Raw genomic sequence first — 22,417 nt, 5'->3', positions numbered from 1 at the left:
CCAGGCAAATTTCAATGAAAATCGAGACCATATTTTCATCCAACTTTGATTCTTTTATTTGTAATGTGAAATGTTAAGATTTTCTGGGTAAAAAAAATATATATAATTTAATGAGGAAGGGAACATTTCAGTTTGATTAAAATGTGAAATTTTTACAGCTAATAATTGTAACAGATGTTAGAATTTTTTAACTCGAATCTCAATAACTGAGTACTGTTACTGACAACTTTAAGACTGGTTATTCTTCAAATATGATATAGGGGAATACTCCAGGTTTTTGTAAAAAAAAAATTGCAACTTTCCCTGATTATTCTTTGATTTTTGGAGTTAAAATAAAATTCCCTGATAATTCCAGGTTTTCCCTATTCTCCTTGACCCGTGGGGATCTTTTGGGGTTGGCGAACATTAGTTAACTATGCAAATGAACAGGCATAAAAGAAAATAATTAGTAGCTAAAACTGTGAAAAATTGCAAAACAATTAATACATGAATTAACAATATATAATTCCTTGGATAAAATTATGTTATTTTAATTTTATTTGCAATCAAAAGTGAAAATATACCATTTTTCTTAAAATCACTATCAAAAAAAATCAAGGGCCGCTTTATTGAGTGTTGATAATTCAGCACGATACGCTGGTGAATATACAATAAAAGAACTATTTAAAAATTTTTAAAAATATTTAGACGTTTTCTTTTAATAGACTTTTATTAAAATATAAGATTTAGAGTACAACTATGCAGTATTTGAATAGATCAATTTACAGTACCATTGCTAATTTACTGAATTTTTTGCACCTTTCCTTCAAACAAGTAAAACTTTAATTAATTGCTTCATATATTTCAATATTTCAATTTTTTAACTTAATAATACAATATTCAGAAAACTTATCAAAAAAATTTTTAAAAAATGTAAAAAAAAAATTTTTTCCACCCGCGTAGAAATTGTTTCGAAAACGTCATAATTTTTTATATTCCAAAAAAAAGTTTTAAGATCTTGTTTCTTAAGCTACTCTCCATAAACGAAACGTACTTAAATACATTCTACTGGGACGTCAGCGTCACAGCAGCTCTTTTTTGAAAAATTCTTTTTGTCCTAATCACAGCAGAGCCCTCTATTAACATAAATTAAAATGGTTAGTTAGTGCTGTGGATATGAAGAGTTGGCACACTATACAGTTTATTATTTGCATTGCTATAAGCACTCCACTGTCAGAGACTCTATTATATATTTATTTATTTATGTACATCTTCTATCTATGATTGTAAATAGGATTCTAAAGTTAAGAGAGTCTCACTTTATTACAATAAAAATTATTTAATGAAGATAGCATTATGTGAATTCTGTCATGAAATAAAAAATATTAAAAAAAAACAATGCTTCAAAATATTCATAATTGAGATTTTTATATATCAAGCAGTTTTGTACTATAATCTACTTACTACAATTTTTTTCTTCAAAAAGGAATTTTATTTAATCAGTTTTTTGAAATATTAAAGTATTGAAAAAAAATTCTATGATACATGCAAAAATATATGAGAACTGTGTTCTAATCTCCCTTTAGGAGGAATGTTTTTTTTTTTTCCTTCTTTAATTGTTAACATGGCAAAACATTAAAGACTGCATAGTAATCTTTTGGGGTTGGCAAGCATTAGTTAACTAAATAAAAGAATAGACATAAAAGAAAATAATTAGTAGTTTAAACAGTGAAAAAATGCAAAACAATTAGTGCATGAATTAATAATATACAATTCCTCACATAAAATTTCGTTATTCTTAAATTTATTTGCAATCAAAAGTGAAAATATACCATTTTTCTTAAAATCACGATCAAAAAAATCAGGAGCTGCTTTATTTAGTGTTGATGATTCAGCATGAGATGCTAGTGAATGATTCTTTGAAGGCTGATTATTTATGGGCTGATTATTCTTTGAAGGCTGAATATTCTTTGAAGGCTGATCTGAAAAAATATAAAAAAGTAACTGTTACAAAAGGTAGAACACTAAAAGATCGAAAATATTATCTTATAAAGAATAAACGCAAAGATTGAAAGATTTAATTTAAATATGTTTACTTACAACCATACCTACATGGTTGCCACAGAAAAAAATGAACAAAATAGTTGCTTAAATAGTTAGCCTAAAGCATGAAAATAGTTGCCTAAATAAGAGCAAAAAAATTTCGATAATATGACTAAAATTTTATTAAAAGACTTAATTGTCATATAGCAAGATCCATTTAGTCAAGTTGGTGGCAAAAAGGATGATTTTTATATAAACTTTAGTGTTTTGGCACTAAATTTTTATTTAAAAAAAAATAAAAAATACTTTTAATTACTAAAATTTATTCAAAATCATACTTTTTCATTAAAAAAACTTACCTTTTCCTTTTTCATTAAAAAAACTTAATGAAAAAAATTCCCCTTTTATCAATAATTGATTCAGTAAATATATATATATACATATTGTGAAAAGTGATTACTTAAATTTGACAATTCATGCATTGAAACTGTTACTTACAACCATATTTATCGTATTAAAAATTGGGTTTTTTAAAAATCATGCAGAATTTCGTAGCAATAACTGTTGAAAAGGCGATCGAGAAACAAAATTGACTTATAATGAAATCTGTGCAAATTGAGCGCATTAAAAAGTTATAACTCAAACTTGCAATTCAAAATTTTAATAATTTTTTATTTTTTAAGAAAAAAAAATTCATTGTGTACAGAAGCTCAGGCGGGGCGCAGGTTGTCAACCCAATTTATGCTAAAGAAAACATCTCTAGGAGAACAGAAAAGTTTCCCAATAGTCTCCTTTTCCTGAAAATAGTTGCTTTTTCAGACTTTTTAGGCAAAAAAAGTTGCCACAGTCGCCTTACGCCAAAAATAGTAGCAAATAGTCGCATTTTAGTCACCTGTGGCAACCCTGTACCTAACTAAAATTCAGACAAGACGGCATCTAAGTACGAAATGATGCATCTGAAATTGAGGGAATGTAAATCACAAGATTCGATTTAAAAATCGTGAGAATACGAAAGTTTAATTTTAAAATCACGTGAATACAAATCAGAATTTTTTTTGAAATTGCATGAATACGGAAGAACATTTCAAATTCAAACCCTATCTTGTTTTCTCTGTAATTTTTTTAAATCAAGTTTGTTTTTGTTATTTAGAGAATAATATGAACAAGTAAGGGTATCTAATTATGTGATTATTACTTGTGTTATGAGTAAAGAATTTTAAATCAAAATCATTATTCATTAAATTCAAAAAAGAAAGTGGTTGTGCTCATACAAATCAATTAAGTTCATGAATATAATCTGAAAAAGCTGCAATTTCCTAACTTTCGTAAACAAAAGGAGAACAATGACCCCTGTGACAGAATTTTTTTTGAGCTTTCTGCAACAATTCTAACAAAAAATAAGCACTTTTCAAGCACTCAAAAAATATCATAAATAGGCAGGGTTGGAAAGTTTTTGACAATTGACGGTTTTATCTTGTTTTAACTGTCATGTCAACAAAAAAAACTTTGACATTGTTTTTGACAATTCTCAAAAATCTTGAAATTTTGAATAATGTAAAACGAAAGGCCTTTTCATACACTACGGACTGACAATACGCCGAAATAGATTGGGGTTGAATTAATTGTGAAAATGTTGAATAGAACAATGTGAACTGTGTCTTTTTTCAGAATTCAAAGGGAAAATCAACATACCGTATATTCCGGCGCATAACGCGCACCCGTAATTTCTAATAACTCTTTTTACATTTTTAGATATACTCTTCGTATAACGCGCATGAAAATTTGGATTGTACATGTGCAATATCTCGTCAAGTATCTATAGAAAACCAAAAAGACTTTTAGTGTGGGACATGTTTAGGTCCCACCTTACAGATAATGCAAAAAAATTGTTGAATGAATGTAACACCGATATGGCAGTTATTACGGGCGAATTGACACCATTAGTTCAGCCATTGGACGTCTGCTTTTAAAGCCAATTAAAAAAAACAGTGGAACACTTGGATGTTGGAGGGCGAGAAAACCTTTACGAAAGGAGGACATATGCGTCATGCAAGTTTGGAAACAGTGTGCGAATGGATATTAAAAGCATGGGATGAAATTAAGCCTGAGATGGTTAGAAAATCATTAAAAAAATGCAGCATTTCAAATAATCTGAACGGATCAGAAGATGACTGTATATTTATGGATGAGGATAACACAGATGATGAAGACGAAACAGATTGTGATGACGTGCCTGAAGAAATAACCGAAGACGAATATAATGAACTATTTATGTAATAACGAAAATCAATAAAGTATGTAGGTATGTTATTTCTTTAAAATAAAAGTATTTTTCTATATTTAAATTTTTTTAATCTATAATTTTTTATATTCGGTGTACCCGTAAATTCCAATGTTATTTTTTTGCATTAAAAGTGTGCGTTATACGCCGGAATATACGGTAGTAAAAATCTCATTTTGAAAAAGAGTAAATTAAGCACTTTTTAAAAACACCCAATGGAAAAAGCACCTTTAAGGGCTTTTAAAAAAACGAAAATAAGCACCTTTAAGCACTTTTTTAAAATGCTACGCAACCTGTAATACCTTTCTGAAAATAATTTTTAATAGTAACACACATTATAATTTCAAGTAACAGAAATGTTTCCTGTCCACAAAAAAAAAAAAATAAGAAAAAAGTTTTTAGGTACAGAATAGAACAGTATATAATTTTTTAATTATAAATGTAAGATTTTTTTTTCTTAATATACATATTCTGATATTATTAGCAATATTCTCTTGTTCTAAAAAAAAAAAAAATTTGTGTAGTTAACTTTTTTATATTTTATCTATTTGGAAATTACTTTTTATAACATCATCAATTAATCATTGTGGAATATTTTTTATTCTCAAAGAAAAGTAAAAAAAAATTGTGAGCATTTCTTCCATCTCTGAAAAGCAGGAAAGGCTTTTTTTGAAAATAATTCTGCAAAAAAAGGAAAGAAAAAAAAAAGCTTTGCAGAAAGAAAAAAACATTTCTAAAAATTCTGCAGATTAAAAAATCAAACTTTTTTGCTTCCCAAATAAAGAATCTTTCTGCAAGAACTCTGCTACAATGTTGCTGTGTCACCAAAATTCTGCCACGAGGGTGATGACTGTTGCTTGAATTTTGAAATTAAATATTCCTTTATTTTATTTATCTTATTGATTTACAAAATTTCATATTCATCTCTTTTTAGTTTATTAGTACAAATTCTTAAGTATACATTTCACAGCAAATTCTGAGCCCATTGCATAAATAAAACTTTCATATGAAAATTGACATATTCTGAACATAATTTCCATATTATGGCAACCCTCTATATTTTGGAGATCTGAAATACGAATCCATTGAAAAAACAGCATGTTTATTCAGAGAAAGTATGTTTTTGTGTCCGATTTCATAAATAAAAATATCATCTGTACTAATTAATTAGCATATTTGAAATTACTCCCTCAAAACATTAAGATCGAGTCCTAGAACATGAAGATCCGATCATTAGATCAAATGTTATTCAGAGTGGACTGTTTATTTTACTGTGCACAGTACATATCTGCAATAATAAAATAAATAGCATAATTTTTAATAGAAATAATATCTAATTTTTATAAAATAATTTTTAAATCTAAAAGGAATTCAAACACCTAAATCATAATTAAAATATTACCATATAAATTTCAGGTACTTTTCCGTTAGTCAGACGAAAGCTAAAAATCGCCAAATAACGTAGAATTTCACCAAATTTCTTACAACCATAAAGGGAATGCTAATTTGGGCCACGTGCTCTATTCTCTGAACTCCATTGGCTTTGCTTGAGAAAATTCTCAAGGACATCGTATTCTGGAAAAACCAATTATTATAAGCATTATTTTCGGGTTTTTGTTTACTATTAATAAATATTCGCTTTGCTTTTGACTTTTATTTTGTTGAATGTTTTGTCACTCGCTTTGCTTGGCGACTTGGCTCGTGTTTGGATCACAATTAGCGACATTTGCGCCCGACTAACAGAAAAGCACCAAATTTCAATTACAAACAAAGCTATTACCTGTACAGACAGAGTCTTGTTTCACAGCAGCAGTGTGAGCATGGTGGCTTAATTGTGAGTTACTTGCAACTAGATGTATAATAATATTGTTGTTTTTATTCCTCGCATTGATACCAGGCACGGTTTCTAGACATTCTTCTAGGGTGGAAAAGCCCCATTCCCGAAAATGAAATTGTCTCTTATAATGAACACAAAATAAATCCAGAAACTCGTTGAGCTTTATTCCATTTGGATAGTTATTCAACATTTGAATGACGTATCGGTCCAACCCCTGCGGAAGTTCTTTTTTTATAAACCTCGGAGGCATTTCGTAAGACCTGTTACTTGCTCTGGTGGAACCGTAGTTAGATGCATAGGACGGTGCAGAGCTGTAAGCATTAGAGACTTTGTTCGGCGCTCTGTATCTAGTTTTATGCTTGGACGCTTTTTGCTTGACAACCATTTTCTGAATATGTTTAATACTTTCGTCCGCAACTCCGAATAGGTGAAAATCACCAGGTACGGGAGAAGGAAAAACTCTAACTGCATCTGGCATAGCCTTTAAAAATGAATGTTCATCCTTATATCCAAATTCTTGAAAAGGCAAGTTTCTTCCGATCATGCCACGGTACTCCTTCCTGAATTCGGATAAAGAAGTACCTTTCTGGTATGATATAAGTAAACTTCGTATTTCCTTCTTAACATCTTCAAATTTAGCAGCTGCCATGTCTGTTGAAATTAAAAATAAAAAATAAATTTTGTAAACATGTTATACATATTCACTAAAATACATCGAAGTCAATGGTAGGATTAAATGATGTGCACATATGGGTTTTAATAACTTCCCAAACGTTTGGAAGACCCAGTGGCTGAATTTATTCGGCCTTTCTGCGACATACCTCTCTATTACTAATATCTTTCTGCAGGATACTTAAAAATAACAAGGATAACATGTTACTAATTTAAAGTAACAGAAACAGGGTTGCCACAGAAAAAAAATGAACAAAAGAGTTGCGTACAGTAGCCTAGAGCATGAAAATAGTAGTCAAAAACTAGGAAAATAGTTGCCGAAATAAGAACAAAAATTATCAAAAATATGAAAATTTTGTTAGTGTCATATACCATGATCCATTCAGTCAAGTTGATGGCAAATATGATAATTTTTATATAAACGTAAATGCTTATATATATATATATATATATATATATATATCAGAGGTCTGTCTAGGTTTTTCTGAAAGATACCTTTTTTGTGAAAATTTAGACATAATTTGTGAAAAATTAAAAATAATATTAAAATATCAACACAAAAACTATGGTAAAAATATAGATTTATCGTTTCTTAGGGATACAAAAATAAAATATTAAGAAAAAGTATTTTGTGAAACTACCGTTTTTCCTAAAGTTGAATTTGTGAAACTACCGTTTTACCTAAAATTGAATTTGTGAAGGTACCGCTAAACGGTAGAAAATTCGGCCTGGACAGACCCCTGTATATATATATATATATATATATATATATATATATATATATATATATATATATACGAAAAGTGATTACTCGAATTCAAAATTCACGGATAATATCGTATTAACAGTTTTTTTCTTCTTTTTTTTAAAAATCATGTGGAATTTCGTAGCAATAATCATTGAAAAGGCGATCGAGAAATAAAATAGACTTACAATGGAGTCTGTTTATAAATATTCGAGTGGACGGTCACACAATAGTAGATTATGTATACATTTATGCAAACCTTTTCATAACAAAGTAAATTACTTAGAAAATTCAGAAATGTGTTTTGGGGACATGAGACAGTAATAACATTTTACCTAGATTTTATTTTCATAAAGATATAATTTATGTAAAAAATGGGTCTTGGATGTATTTTTTCTACTCCTTGTAAGTGATTTAAGCAAAACATACCACTGAATAATGAAATAAATATTCTAATGAGAAAAATTGCGATAGGGCGAGAAGTAAACTAAAAATATAAAAGGAGTAAATAGCTTTCTAAAATAAAATTTCGGAAAAAATTAAAAATTCATGGGTGTCCCTCTTAATCAAGGGATTCTTTAAAGTTTTCACAGGAAACGAGACGGGGAAAAAATGACTTCAGAAATGAGACTTCCAAACAATTAGAAGTCAAGTTAGAAAATGAAAGATTTAAAATAACACCTCTCAGGTACAGTACCCAATTGAAAGCGCACTTATTTATACACTTTGAGGAAAACTTTATTTAAAAAACTTGGAGGAAAAAAAAACTAAGTTGTAATGTTAAGTTCATGAAAACTTAATATGAAAACTCTCATGTTCATCGAAAATATGTATAAAATTGCTAATTCAACAAAAAAAATATATACTTTCAACCGTATATTTCACCCACAAAAAATTTATTTCAAGAATTAATGCCGCGGAAATTCACCTTAACTCTCAACTTGAGAAACAAGTAAATTAATTTCAAGAAAACAAATACACGATGAAACAGAAACACGTTCTTTATAACACAATTCTAAGTTAGGAGCACAAAACAAAAACAAGTGGAAAACAATTACTTTTTGTATGTTTTCTTAATTTTTATTTGCAGCTGTAAATGACACTGATGATCAATTTAAGAACAAAACATTTTAGCGAAATTGAATTCTTTCTATTTTATACACAGGCGGGTTGACAGAATTGTAAATGAAAACAAGAAGACGTTTCCAGCTGCTTATTATTGCTAAATACTGATCAGGAAGTAAAAAGATTTGAAAACGAAGAGAATCTCTTTTTTTTTCATTTAGTGAAACTGATTCGTTACCGAAATTGAATCATTCAACTGTTAAGTATTGCGAGCAGCCTGGTTGCTCAAGCAAAACTCGCTGCTTGCAAGTACTAGGTACCTTCGTTCTTGATATTTTTCATTATCATATTGTTTCTGTTTTTGAATGATGAAAATAACTAATTAATATGTAGATCCACAACGTGTTTCCAATTAGATGAAGGATGTGATTAAATAAAGATGTACTCTTATTTTAGACCTCGTTACAGAATAATTAATTGGTAGTGAACTGTATATATGTTTCATCTACAAAAGTCTTGTAAGTTTTCACCTAAGCTCTAATTTTTTTCTTTATTTGCATGAAGTTTGTTACGACATAGATTTCTATAAATGCTGCAGATTTCACACCTTTTTAGCTGTCCTTCATTAATCAAACTGAAGTTAATGTACATTAACAACGATTTGTATCATACCCAAAAATGTTTATCTTTTGATATCATTGAATGTATTCATAATGAAGGTTAACTTTCGTAATAGACATAAATCCACTGAATATAATTCTTAAAAATCTTACATTGGAAAATATCGATTCCAGTGATCAACGAGTTTAATGTTATCTTTAGATCACCTTTTTAATACCAAGTTTTTCTAATCACGTTTGCTTGAACATAAGATCACTGGAAATGAAGATCGTTTCATTGTTTTCTATAGAACACACAATAATTCTCATGTTTTAACTATTCAACTTATTATTTCTGGTTCAATAAAAGCTCAAGGTTAAAAATCAAATTCAGAAGACATGCTAAGTCAATGTTTGAATATTATTTTGATCTCTTCAACATATTTTACAAATGGATTGGAAATCAAAGCTAATGTTATGAGAAATAATGCACTATGTGATGTCGAAATAATATTTAATCTAAATGGTTATTAAAATATATGCTTATAATTTTGTTTATGAAATACTTTGTTTTATGAAAAAAGAATTGGTGGCAATTTTTTCAACCATCTTTCTATGAATTATTGCCTTTTAAAATAATGTTTTTTTTATTTTATTTCTATTTTACATTTCATATTAGTTAAGATGTCTTACTGCTCTCTAGATATATTAATGATGTTTCGACAACTACATAGTTTTTTTTATGTCGATAGTGTAATTTTTGGTCTTTTAAGACTGATGTTTATCTATCTATCATTTTATGTCAATTTCTAATCCATAATAGTTTGAAAATAAGTCAGCTATTGAATTTAAATTTTCTATTTAACACATTGAGACAAATTTATTCGTTAAATTTATTTATAGTTTTCAATTAGTTGAATTTCTTACTTATCTTGATATATCTACTTATCTCTGCAAATAATATTGTAATTATAAATAAATAAATTAATAGACACATCCTAAAATTCATGTTGACCAGGAAGGTGGAGTTGGCAGATTTTTGATTAAAAGGAGTCAGATTTCGCTAAAAACACTTCGACTCAGACTTCAGTTTTTGTTGGACAGTTTGAATTTGAAATGAAATTGAACTAAATTGAAAAGAAAAAAATCACAAACTGAGTTATTATTTTTATATATATAAACATACACAGTGGATTTTAGCATATTTTTTTTTAGTATAAAAAAAATAATAGATGCTTCAGTAAAAAAATTTATAGCATAGCAGATTATTTATATTGGTTAGCAATTATTATAAAATGGAAAAACAGGAATTAGTTATTTCTGAGAAACAGTGTAGGCAACAAGATCTTTTTCGACAAAGGACCACCTATCTGATTTGATAAACTTCAGAGCTGAGAATAGTCTTTCCACATTAACTTAAATAAGAGGAAGAGCTACAACTGTTCCTTCTTCTAACTTTTTAGGATAGATTTTTGTAGAAGTTCTAAAAGAGGTCTCTTGCACGAAGGATATTTTTTTCTTCAAGAGCTATGTATACATCTTGTTATATCAAATTTAAAAAACTGAGTAAAGAAAGAGTTGAAGCAATAAAATAGCTGGAAAGAAAATATAAAAGTAAATTTTTTATTTTTGTGCAGAATTATCTAAAGATACTTTTCTTGTTCATCTGAAAGGAAGAAATACTCTTGATTTTTTCTGTTCTCATTTCGGAATTAAAAAAAATTCGACAATGACTGGCTTGCTTCAGCTAGAATTTTAAATTTATAAAATAAATAAAACAACAAAAATTGAAAATGATAAAAACATTTTATATTTTAATAAAATATGATTGTGAGTGGGGATTTTGTTACAGATTGAGATATTCAGAACACCATGAAATTAGGGGGGGGGGGTTCCATTTTGAAAATTAGATTTTTCAAGGGCCTAAATCTATGACTTTCCATGATTTTTTTTAAAAATAGTTAAAATCTTGACAGTTTTTTTTTCTGGTTAATAGCGGGCACTTGGGTCTTCAGAATTGCTACTCTCTTATCATTGCCCAATGAACACCTATGGCTAAGCTACAGCGGTGGAGTAGCATCGCCCACGTCATGTTACCACAAACCCGTTTATAGGGCGGATTACAATCACACAGAAGAAAAGACATGCAAGGAGTGATCAAATGAAAAGGTACGAAACGACGTAAAAACTTAACAGTTAAATATTTGCATATTCCGCTATGGGAGAATGTAGTGCGACATCTTGGGATGCGATTGGAGTCTCTGACCGGGATCGGAGCATGCGTGGGTGCCCGCATGCATAGGAGAGAGCTGAGGCTCTTGTCAAAAGCGGTAGTTCAAATGATGCGGCAGTCCGTATAAGGACTGGATGGCGCTCGCATTGCAAAATTCAACTATTGAGGAGCAGAGAGGTGTTATCTGATTTCCTCGAGCACAGAAAAACCATTAACTCTGATGTGTACTGTGAGACACTCTGAAGCCTACGCAAGTCCATCAAGAACAAAGGACCGGGGCTGCTCACGGAGGGTGTGGTTCTGCTCCATGACTGCGCGTCCACACGTCTCCAGAATCACACACATGGAACTGGCTAAGTTCAAGTGGGGGACATTAGACCATCTGCCCTACAATGTGGACTAGTCGCCCTGAGATTTCCATTTGTTTGGTCCACTGAAGAAACACCTGAAAGGGAAGCTCTTCAACTCGGACGACATACTCAAGGACGCTGTGAAGGACTAGGTCTCGTCACGGCCACTGGAATTCTGAGAACAAGGAATCCTGCAGCTTGTTCATCAGTGGGATCGTTGTGCTCAGGCCTAAGGTGTATATTTTGAAGGAAGTCTACATTTGTACCCACCGTGTCGTTTCGTACCTTTTCCTTTGATCACCCCTTGTAGAACACGGAGAGAGAAAGAAACATTCATGCCCTGAGCGAGATTCAAAATTTGTTCAATACCAAAATTCATGACCTCCAGGGGTGCAGATACCCTGTATAAATGAGGCTTGCTTTATTATATATTAGTGACTTTTATTTGAATATTCAAGCAAGCAATAATCTTCACAAGAAATCTATTTCAATAGGTATTTTTTAAGAAATTTTCTGAAAATTTTCTAATTTTTGAAATTTTCTAAATTTTTTAATTTTAGGAAATTTACAAAAACCAGGAAAATTTTTATTAAACTATAGTAGAAACTAGCAAAATTCAGTAGTCTACTGGAAAATCTAGTAGATATGTATGATGGTGTCAGAGTCTTCAAATTTGAAATTCCGGGAGTCGTAGTCAGTCATTTTCCCTGCTATGCTAAAAAATAAACAAAATTTTTTAAAAAAAATAGGTTGTTTTTTTCTGTTAGAAAAAAAATAATAAAATTATTAATTAACATGTGGACCATTCTCATGCAAAGTGAGCTATACATTTCTGAAAAATTCTGCTGAATAACGCCCCTGTGGCAGAATTGCAGCGACCCGGCTACATTTTCGCAGAATATTACAGAGTTTTTGCAGAAAGATTTTTCTATTGAAAAGTAAATTACCTTTCTTTTCTACAGAAATTTACACGTAATATTTGAATTGTGCATTTAGAATATCCCGATATATTTCAAACAATGTGGAAAATTTTAATTGTGAATTTGAGTATTTACTGCTTTTGCCAGTTATTGCTATTGATTTCTCTATAGTTTTTAAATCTGACATTTTTTTATACAATATTATTTCAGCTACCTAAGTTCAAACGAAACATGCATCTTAGGAGTCCAAATTGCATGGCTTTGTCGTCAATCTTTTTTTGGGGGGAGGGGGGCAATTACCACTACGGATTCCATGATTTTTATTTTTTTTTTTTATTGTGATGATTATTTATAAAATGCGAAGAAGGAAATAATTTTTTTGTGTCCCCTCCCCCCAAACAGAATGCAAGAATATCACCCGTGATATTAGAATAAAAAATTATTACAAGTTCCATTAAAAAAAAAAATTATAATAGCTTTTTTTTTTTTTTTTTTTTTGTAAACACAGCATTTTTGTTATTTTAAAGTAGTAAAATATATGCTTGTTATAATTAAAAGTATGTTGTGGAAAGATATAAGTGCTAGAAGAGTTTTGTCATAGATAGCTTGAAAAAGTTCTGCCACAGGGAATAACGCTAGACTGTGTAATCTGTTAAAATGCAAGTTCAATATTTTTTTGAGTGGCACCCATGTATTTGAGATTGCGTAACCAGGGGTCTGTCCAGGGCGAATTTACTACCGTTTAGTGGTACCTTCACAAATTCAATTTTAGGTAAAACGGTATTTTCACAAATTCAACTTTAGGAAAAACGGTAGTTTCACAAAATGGGTAGTTTCACAAAATGCTTTTTCTTAAAATTTTATTTTTGTATCCCTTAAGAAACAATAAATCTATATTTTTACCATGTTTTTGTGTTGATTTTTTTATATAGTTTTTAATTTTTCATAAAATTATGTCTAAATTTTCACAAAATAGGTACATTTCAGAAAAACCTAGACAGGCCCCTGGTAACATCTATCCTTATAGAATGTTGAGGGCATTTTGTATTCTATAATTAAATCAGTTGCTTGATATTAAGTCTGAAAAAAATGTTTATTGATAGGCAAGGAAGGTGGCAAAGTGACTAATGTCATTGCCACTCCTGGGCAAGGATCAGATCGTTCTGTTGAAGTGTGTTGGACAGACACCAAAGTGATTGGCAATGGCTCCTTTGGTGTTGTTTATCAAGCTAGACTTGTGGATTCTGGAGAATTGGTTGCTATTAAGAAAGTGTTACAAGACAAGCGATTTAAGGTTAGATTTTAAGTCTAATCATATATTTAATTTGTTATATATCTTTTTAATATTTTTTACTCTTGGTCTTGGTTAAGCTTATATTGCTTTACATTTGTAGAAGATAATTTTAAAAAATCTTATTTATTTTCAGTGTTAACTATAAAGTACTTCATTATAGATTTATGCTATTTATTTGCAAATAAATCTTTCCCTCAAAAAGTTAATTAATTCTTGGTATAAAAATGTGTTATTGTTTTTCTATTGCACCTCTTCACCTGAATCCTTCCATGTAATACTGTTCTAAGTGATTTTTACTAATCAATACTATTACTAATCAATTATCTAATCTTTACTTTAGTAGTCCTAGTACTGATTAAAAATGTAATATTGTTCTAAGTGAAATACTAATCAATAAGTTTTACTTTTAGTAGTCCTAGTACTGATTAAAAATGTATTATAGTTTTTCTATTACACCTCTTCATCTGAATCCTTCCATGTAATATTATTCTAAATGATTGGCTAATCAATAAGTTTTACTCTAGTGGTCCTAATTAAAAATGTATTATTGTTTTTCTATTGCACCTCTTCACCCGAATATTTCTGTGTAATAGTGTTCTAAATGATCTGCTAATCAATAAGTTTTACTCTATTGGTGCTAGTACTGATTAAAAATTAAAATTTTTCTATTGCACCTCTTCACCTGAATCCTTCCATGTAATATTGTTCTAAATGATCTGCTAATCAATGAGTTTTAGTCTAGTTATACTAGTACTGATTAAAATAAATTGTTTATATTCAAACTTGAATGTTAATATTCATAATTGGTGTTAGTGTTTTGTAGTGTATTTTAAGTATTTGAAGAATGGTGAATTAAATAAAAATAGGTAATAAATAATAACTTTTTGCCTTTATTCTGAGAATCTAAAAATTTTTGTATGATCGATCAGAAAAGTAAAACTATTTTTTCCTTAGTTTTTATGGTCACTTTAATTATATTTGCACTTTGACTTTGTTTTAATAGTTTCTGATACAGAAATTTTTAAGTATGGAATGTTTTTAAATTATTTGTAATGTTTAAAATATTATGAAAATGTTTATTCAATTTTTCGAGAAATGGAGGCATTATTGATTACATAATTAATTTTTATCAAGATTAATTTTTCATATAAATTGTCAATTATAATTAACTTTGACGTGTTTTTTTTTCCAAGTTAATTATTTTTGATGATTTTATATATTAAGTTTTAAAAAATGTTATAAAATAAATGTAAATTTTGAAATTAAAGTAGGGATAACCACCTTTTATTAACATAATAATTTAAAGAAAACAAAGGAAGGGTAGAAAAAAGCTGGTCTTATGCATATAACCTTCAGTATTGCAAAAGTTATTACTAAGTTACGTTTTTCAAAAATTCAAAGTAGAATTTTTTCCTTAATAATAAACTAAATTATTTGAGATAAAAATTTTGTTGAAAAAAAAAATATTTTTTTATGGTCATTCTCTTAAAAACCATTTGTTTCTTGTAATTTTCTAAAAGTTTTATTTTGGGGAACACGTGTCTTACTATGAAGTTTGAAAAGTAAAAAACATGGTGTATAGCATTTTTAAAAAGTGCTGCAAGTGCTTATTTTCGATCTCCGTTTTTTAAAAGCCCTTATAGTTTCTTTTTTTTTTATTGGTTTTTAAAAAGTACTTAATTTTCCCTTTTCAAAAATGAAATGTATTTTTTTACCATGTCGATTTTTGCCATGAATTATGCAAAAAACATGGTTTTCACATTGTTTTATTCAACGTTTTCCCAATTAATTCAATCTCGATCCTTTTCGGCATACTGTTGGTCCATTCATTTTACATGTTTGATTAAATACTTGCGAGTCCACGTGTGGGTCTACTAAGTCGGGTTCGAGGAATATTATTATTGCACTCTCATGTGCAACTCTGCTGCATTTTGCAAGATATTCAGTATTTCTGACTTCATTATCCACCCTCTGAAATCGAACCGAAAAATCTTTCGATCTTTTTGTTGTGGCTAATATAATCAAGAAAAGTGTTCTTTGTCAGAAACTAGTTATTTTATGATAATCTTAATCATGTAAAGTCTTTCAAAATTATTTTGCTTTTTTTCAGTGTATATAGTGCTTACAAATATTTTTGAGTGCTTAAAAAGAACTTCAAGGTTGTTTATTTTTTATTAAAAGATTTCGCTACGCACCCTGTCTATTTTAATTAGGTTTGTTGCCTCATTTCTCTGCAGTAATACATTTTTCTTCCCTAGACACACAGAGCCGGATTATACCTTTCATAGGCCCTAGGCACAGAGCCGGATTATACCTTTCATAGGCCCTAGGCACAGAGCCGGATTATACCTTTCGTGGGCCCTAGACATAGCCGTTTTGGGGCCCTTCCCCCACTCCTCCCCTCTTTTCAACATATATATGCTAAAATTTTCTTGCGTATTTTTTTTTTTACATTTTTATTAATATGGATTTTAATTTACAAATTTGTTCATCGAACTTTATCTGCAATACCGACATACTGCCGATATTGCAGTTGATATCGATAATACTATTATGATTAGTTTGATCGATTACTATGTTAAAGATAAACTTGTGAATACTCTTCCTAACGTTCACATTGCATTAAGAATACATTTGTCGATTCTTGGATCAAATGCAGAAGGAGAAAGATCTTTCTCCAGATTGAAATTGATAAAAAATTATTTGTGTTCAACAATGAATCAAGATCGTTTGGCATCGCTCGCACTTATGTCTATTGAATACGACATTTTGCGTAGTTTGGAATTCGACAGCATAATACAAGATTTCGTTGAATCAAAAAATCGCAAAAAAATAATATATTAGATCAGGGATGGGCAAACTTTTCTGGTCGAGGGCCAAAAATCGAAGAAAAAAAATTTTGGTGGGCTAAATAAAAACATTTAAAATAAAAAAAAATACTATATGCATTTTTCAATGTAAATATTTAATGAGATGAATGAAATTGCGATTTCATTTTTAAAAGTTCCTTATATTAAGGTTCCAAGTGAGATGTACTTATTTTAAGGAACAAGGGTAAACTACTTCTGAAATGATTTTTTCTCAGGTTTGTAGATGAAAACACTTGTTCACACATAAATAAAAGGAAGCAAACATGGCCCTGATTTTCTAGGCATGAAATATTTGGGAAACTAGCTTTTGGTAATGATTTGTAAAACTCAATTTTTGGCATATTCAGAAACAATTGCTTCAGATGGCACCAATCTACGGCTATTCTATAAAGAACTTCTGCTCATTTCACCAATTGAAGCTGTCTGTGCTAGCCTCCATCAATTTATTATTTTGTAGAACAAAAATAGAGAAAGTTAAAAGGTCCGCAGTACTTAGTTAAAAAAGAAAGAAAAATAACTTCAAACGAAGTAGACAAGAAAATGGATTATTGTTTATATTCGCCACAGATCAGCAAGTTAAAATTCCATCTGCGGGCCGGATAAAACCTTCCGGTGGGCCGTAGTTTCCCCATCCCTGTATTAGATCATAAGATTCTGCAAAATAATTTATTACCGAAAAATATTATATTTTTATTTGTATCTTCATAATTTTGTGCAAAATACACTTGTTGTTTTTAAAGCTAAATTATTTTTGTCAACAAATTTTTTTCTCCCAAGTTTTTCGTAGGCCCCTAAATTTCGTAGGCCCTAGGCACGTGCCTAGTGTGCCTATAGGTTAATCCGTCGCTGTAGACACACAATTACCATTGATTGTAGGAAGGGAAAATAACAAAAACTAAATAACTTATAATTTACACATTATGGGATATTTTTATGATAAACCTAATGAAAATGCAGTAAGATAATGGTTTGAATTTATCAAACCAGCATTTCCTGATTATTATTTTTTCTTGTTTTATTTTAATGTAAAAATAAAATAATGCCTAAAAAGTTTCAATAAACGTAATTTATGCATATTTAAGAATAAAGTTGTATAGTTTTGTAGTTCATAGTTTAGTATTTTGCAGAGAGTTATGAAAAGATTTCTTTTACGTTTTTCTGCTTCTTCTACATCAAATTAGTGTTCCCTAGAGTGTTTTATTATTTTAATCTTTAATTTGCTTCTTTACATTTTATTCATTATTAACATGGCATTTCTTTTAATAAAAAAAATTTTTAAAACTCATCTTACCACATGCATCACAATAACAGTTATACCATTGTAATTTCAGAGTAATTTACTATCTCTGTATAATCTGCCTTTTTTTTTTTTTTTTTTTGTGATTTTAAAAAAAAATTGCTAATTTCATCTGAATATTTGCATGAGTTTTGGAGAATAACTGATCAATGTTTAAATAACTGAATATGCAATAAACAAAAATGGGAATGTTACTGAATTTTGTAAAGTTTTATCAATAAAACTAAACTGTCATTGGTTGTCTTGTTTACATGGTCTGTAGTGTTTTTAAAAAGTGCTTAAATATGCTTTTTTCATTGGGTATTTTTAAAAAGTGCTTAATTTTCCTTTCTAAAAAATTAGATTTTTTCTTTACCATTTCGATTTTTGCCACGTATTATGCAAAAATGTGCTTTTCACATTGGTCTGTTCAACATTTTCACATTGGTCTGTTCAACATTTTCACAATTCATTCAACTACAATCCATTTCAGCGTGCCCTCGGTACATAGCGTATGATAGTACCAATCATTTTACATGTTTGAAGAAATACTTGCGAGCCTGCATGTGCGTCTACTTAGTTGGGGTCAATGAGATTATTGCACTCTCATGTGCAAATCTGCTGCATTCTCAATTTCGGGCTTTTTCCACCCTCTGATATTGAACCGAGAAGTCTCTTGAACATTTTAAAATGGCTAATATTATCAAGAAAAGAAGTCTTTGTCAGAAACTAGTTATTTTATCATGTATTTTGTTAATGTATATAGTACCTACTTAAAAATATTTTTGAGTACTTAAAAGGTGCTTATTTTTTGTTGAAAGATTTGGCTACGCAACCTTTTATAAATCATTCTGAATTAGGATGAATACTATTGTTAACTTACAATTTTATTCAAAGCATTTTATTTTATTTTCTGGTTTGTTATAATAGAAGGCATCAACTTAATACTTTATTTATATCCTATTATTGTGAGTTTCATCTATTATATTTTTGTGCAGTTAATACATTTGAATTAAATTTAGCTTGTTTACGTTCACAAATTTTTTATCTACTCTTAATTTATACAAGTAATTGGCCTAAACAAACATTTAAAATTGCAAATTGGTAGCAAAGGTTATATTGAGATACTCTTAACTGCACGTTTAAAAAATTTTAAAAGATTCCATATTGAGCAGTGAAAGTAATTTTTTTTTTTTTCAAGTTCAATTTTTGTTTAAGAACATATATTTTTCACTTATTACTGAAATTTTTTATATTCTCAGAAAATGTTCTGTTCAAAATTACTTTTGATTTAGCTATTACTTAATTAGTTATCTCTGTTCCTTTTTACAGAATCGAGAACTTCAAATTATGCGGAAACTTAACCATTGCAATATCGTAAAATTGAAGTATTTCTTCTACTCAGAAGGGGAAAAAGTAAGTAAATAACTTTTAAAAAAATTTGTTCTTAATTTTTTATATGACCAATAGTATTTATCTCATTTATATTTCAGTTAGGGATGGTAAAAACCATTTTTTTTTTTTTTTTTTTTAATTCTTAAAGAAAAATACTTTGTTTTAGAACATTTATTTTTATATGCACATTAGCAGTGTTGTCCTTATGCGTTTTCAGAAGGGCGGTCCGCCCTGCTTGTCCGTTGATCCACATATATGCTTCCTCTTTGCCCTTTTTTTTTTTTTTTTTTTTTTTTTTTTTCCTTTGCAAAAATTAGCCGCCCTTTCCTTAAAAACACTGTCTTTTTATTCATATCTCTTTTTTAAAAAAATTAATTCCCTTTTTAATGATTATATAATAAATAATAATTACACACTGGTAAGGTTATCTGTGTTTATAGGTTTAATTCTGATTACTATTACAAATATTAGCTTTGTTAGGATTATTCTCATCTGGTTAAATTCTTATAATGTATCGCTTTGTTTCAGGGGAAATATTTATAAATTTTTTAATGGTTTTAATCTTTAAAATTATTTTTTTAATAGATAACTTTTTTCTAAAAAAAAATTGCAACTTTAAATGTTTATTTTCTTATAATTTTCAGTGTTCCATTATTTAAAAATCTTTCAAGATGTTTATCAATTAATATTTTTTTTTTTAGTTTAATTTTCTGAAAAAAATTATACCCAGAGATTATAAACTACAAATTTTTCTCTTGCTCTGATAATGAGAGATAATTATTTTTTTAAATATACACATATGATAGTATAAGAAGGTAGGTTATAAATCAAATTCAATTATTACACAATATTACACATTTTAATAATTTTTTGCAGTGATGAATAAATGCCCTTTCAAAATTTATAGTGCCCTTTTCTGAGAGGCAGCACCCTGCCCTTTTTTTTATTTCTTTTCAGAACTGAACTCTGCAATAGTGCCTCTGAAATCTGGAAACCTCTGAAAACGCGAAAATGTTTTGCAACTTGTGGCAAGAAAAAAATTTGGTTATCAAAGCATTGAGGCAACATTGATTGCCAAAAAAACTATCGACAAATCCATGTGGATTTATAATGGAATTGAATCTGATTCTCAATTGTGGTATTCAAAATTTGTGTTAACCTTTTTTTATGTCACATTAAAATGTCAAGGTTTTAAAAATCATTTGTTACAACAAACAACTAGTTGGATTTGCAATAATCACAAATGATTTTTTTTATATATATATAATAGTTTTAGACCTGTAACTTCAATATTTCAATTGGCTTGAGTAAGATATCTAAAGTCTTAACTACTAATGCAATATGACCCATTTGTAATTTATTTATTCATTGTGTGAGAAGTATCTAAAATTCTAGTTAGAAAGTCTTTATTATTTTAAATGTTATTAATATTTACAGGGTTTGCAGCATTTTTAAAAAGTGCTTAAAGGAGCTAATGTTTGATTTATGTTTTTTAAAAGCCCATAAAGGTGGGGTTTTTTTATTCGAGATTTGTAAAAAATGCTTAATTTTCTATCTTTAAAAAAAAAAAATTTCCTTTGCTGTGTCGATTCAGGGCTAAAGAGAATACAAGGGCTAGTTCACTCTTCTCTTAGAGCTGAAGCTACGATTTCCCTCCTCATGACGTCACTGTGTCCACAGATCTCGGAGATCGCAAGCAAAGATATGATAACTTTGCATCTTTCTCTTTGTAAAAATAAGTTAGACTTTTTCTGGTTATTAGCCTTCAAACTTTACGTAATTAACACATTATTTCCGTTCATAAACATAGTTCAAAAAAAACTTTCTTGGTTATTATATTAAAAAAATACCATTTTAAACTTATAAAAATGTTTTGCTAGTTGGTGAAAATGACACGATAAATACTTTATTTTAAAAAGTTCAGTTTTTACTTTAACTATTAAGAAAAATGAAGGCATATATCGACACATTTTTTTATCTACATATACTTTTATAAAGATAAGTTAAATTTAGAATCCCTGATTTTAAAATATGTCGTTAATAGCAATTTGTTCATACTTAATCATTAGGAAACATCAACCTTAAATGTTAATTACTGAAACAAAATAATAATTTAGGTTTATAATGACATTAGAAATTTTACAATTGTTTATAGACATTTAAATTTACGATGATATAATTTATAGATATTTAAATTGAAGAGAATATAATTTTTAAAAAAAAATCATAAATATTTAGAATAACTACATTAAAAAATATGTTATGAAATTAGGAGAATTTCAACTATATACTATATATTTTATTTATACTTATTATTTACATTTTAATTTTCTTTGACTTTATCCATTTTTTAAATAATTTTTAAAAAAAATCATAAATATTTAGAATAACTACATTAAAAAATATGTTATGAAATTAGGAGAATTTCAACTATATACTATATATTTTATTTATACTTATTATTTGCATTTTAATTTTCTTTGACTTTATCCATTTTTTAATTCTTTTCACCTGCCTTTCTTTAAGAAGTAACGAGGCGGTTTCTATTTAGATAATGAATTTTTATAAAAGTTCTTTACGAAAGAATAAACGTTTTGCTGTTTTATATTAAATGTGTCATTTCGGAATCCATTCTTTACATAGTTGTTTATTTACTTTAAGGAACACGCGAAAAATTATACATTTTCCTTTTGTTTTTGTATCAGAATTTTTGCAAGTTGCAATCACGCAAACTGGCATTTCGATAATAGTTTTAAATTCTTGTAAATTCACTGCAAATACTGAGGAAAGTCATTCTAGAAAATAACAAATGTCTTAGAATATCTCGCAAAAAGAAATTATCCAATATTAGTTAGAGC

General features: G+C 28.8%; 2 protein-coding genes across 6 annotated transcripts in view; one reads left to right on the top strand and one right to left on the bottom strand.

Annotated features, from left to right (window-relative positions):
* Positions 1-8,792, bottom strand: part of LOC107441192 (tudor domain-containing protein 5) — a 101,794-nt gene extending 93,002 nt beyond the window's left edge. For 2 of the 5 annotated variants that reach the window (XM_016054396.5, XM_043046448.3), the window contains exons 1-3: positions 8,616-8,792; positions 6,084-6,791; positions 1,812-1,961 (exon numbers count right to left, since the gene is read on the bottom strand). In XM_016054396.5, coding sequence (XP_015909882.2) covers positions 1,812-1,961; positions 6,084-6,789 — 856 coding nt within the window. In that variant the 5' untranslated portion in view covers positions 6,790-6,791; positions 8,616-8,792. The remainder of the gene's footprint in view (positions 1-1,811; positions 1,962-6,083; positions 6,792-8,615) is intronic. The other 3 variants (XM_071180949.2, XM_043046447.3, XM_087169472.1) reach the window with 3 other exon arrangements.
* Positions 8,793-8,867: 75 nt separating this feature from the next.
* The window catches only part of LOC107441379 (glycogen synthase kinase-3 beta), a 28,390-nt gene continuing 14,840 nt past the window's right edge, over positions 8,868-22,417 (top strand). The window contains exons 1-3 of the mRNA XM_016054649.3: positions 8,868-9,140; positions 13,828-14,018; positions 19,497-19,580. Coding sequence (XP_015910135.1) covers positions 9,119-9,140; positions 13,828-14,018; positions 19,497-19,580 — 297 coding nt within the window. The 5' untranslated portion in view covers positions 8,868-9,118. The remainder of the gene's footprint in view (positions 9,141-13,827; positions 14,019-19,496; positions 19,581-22,417) is intronic.

The sequence above is a fragment of the Parasteatoda tepidariorum genome, chromosome 8 (assembly GCF_982258835.1).
Source record: "Parasteatoda tepidariorum strain Cologne lab strain chromosome 8, Ptep-v5.0, whole genome shotgun sequence".
Taxonomy (NCBI): Eukaryota; Metazoa; Arthropoda; class Arachnida; order Araneae; family Theridiidae; genus Parasteatoda; species Parasteatoda tepidariorum.
Note: the sequence above shows the minus strand (reverse complement) of the source record. Positions and strands in the feature narration are given on the sequence as shown.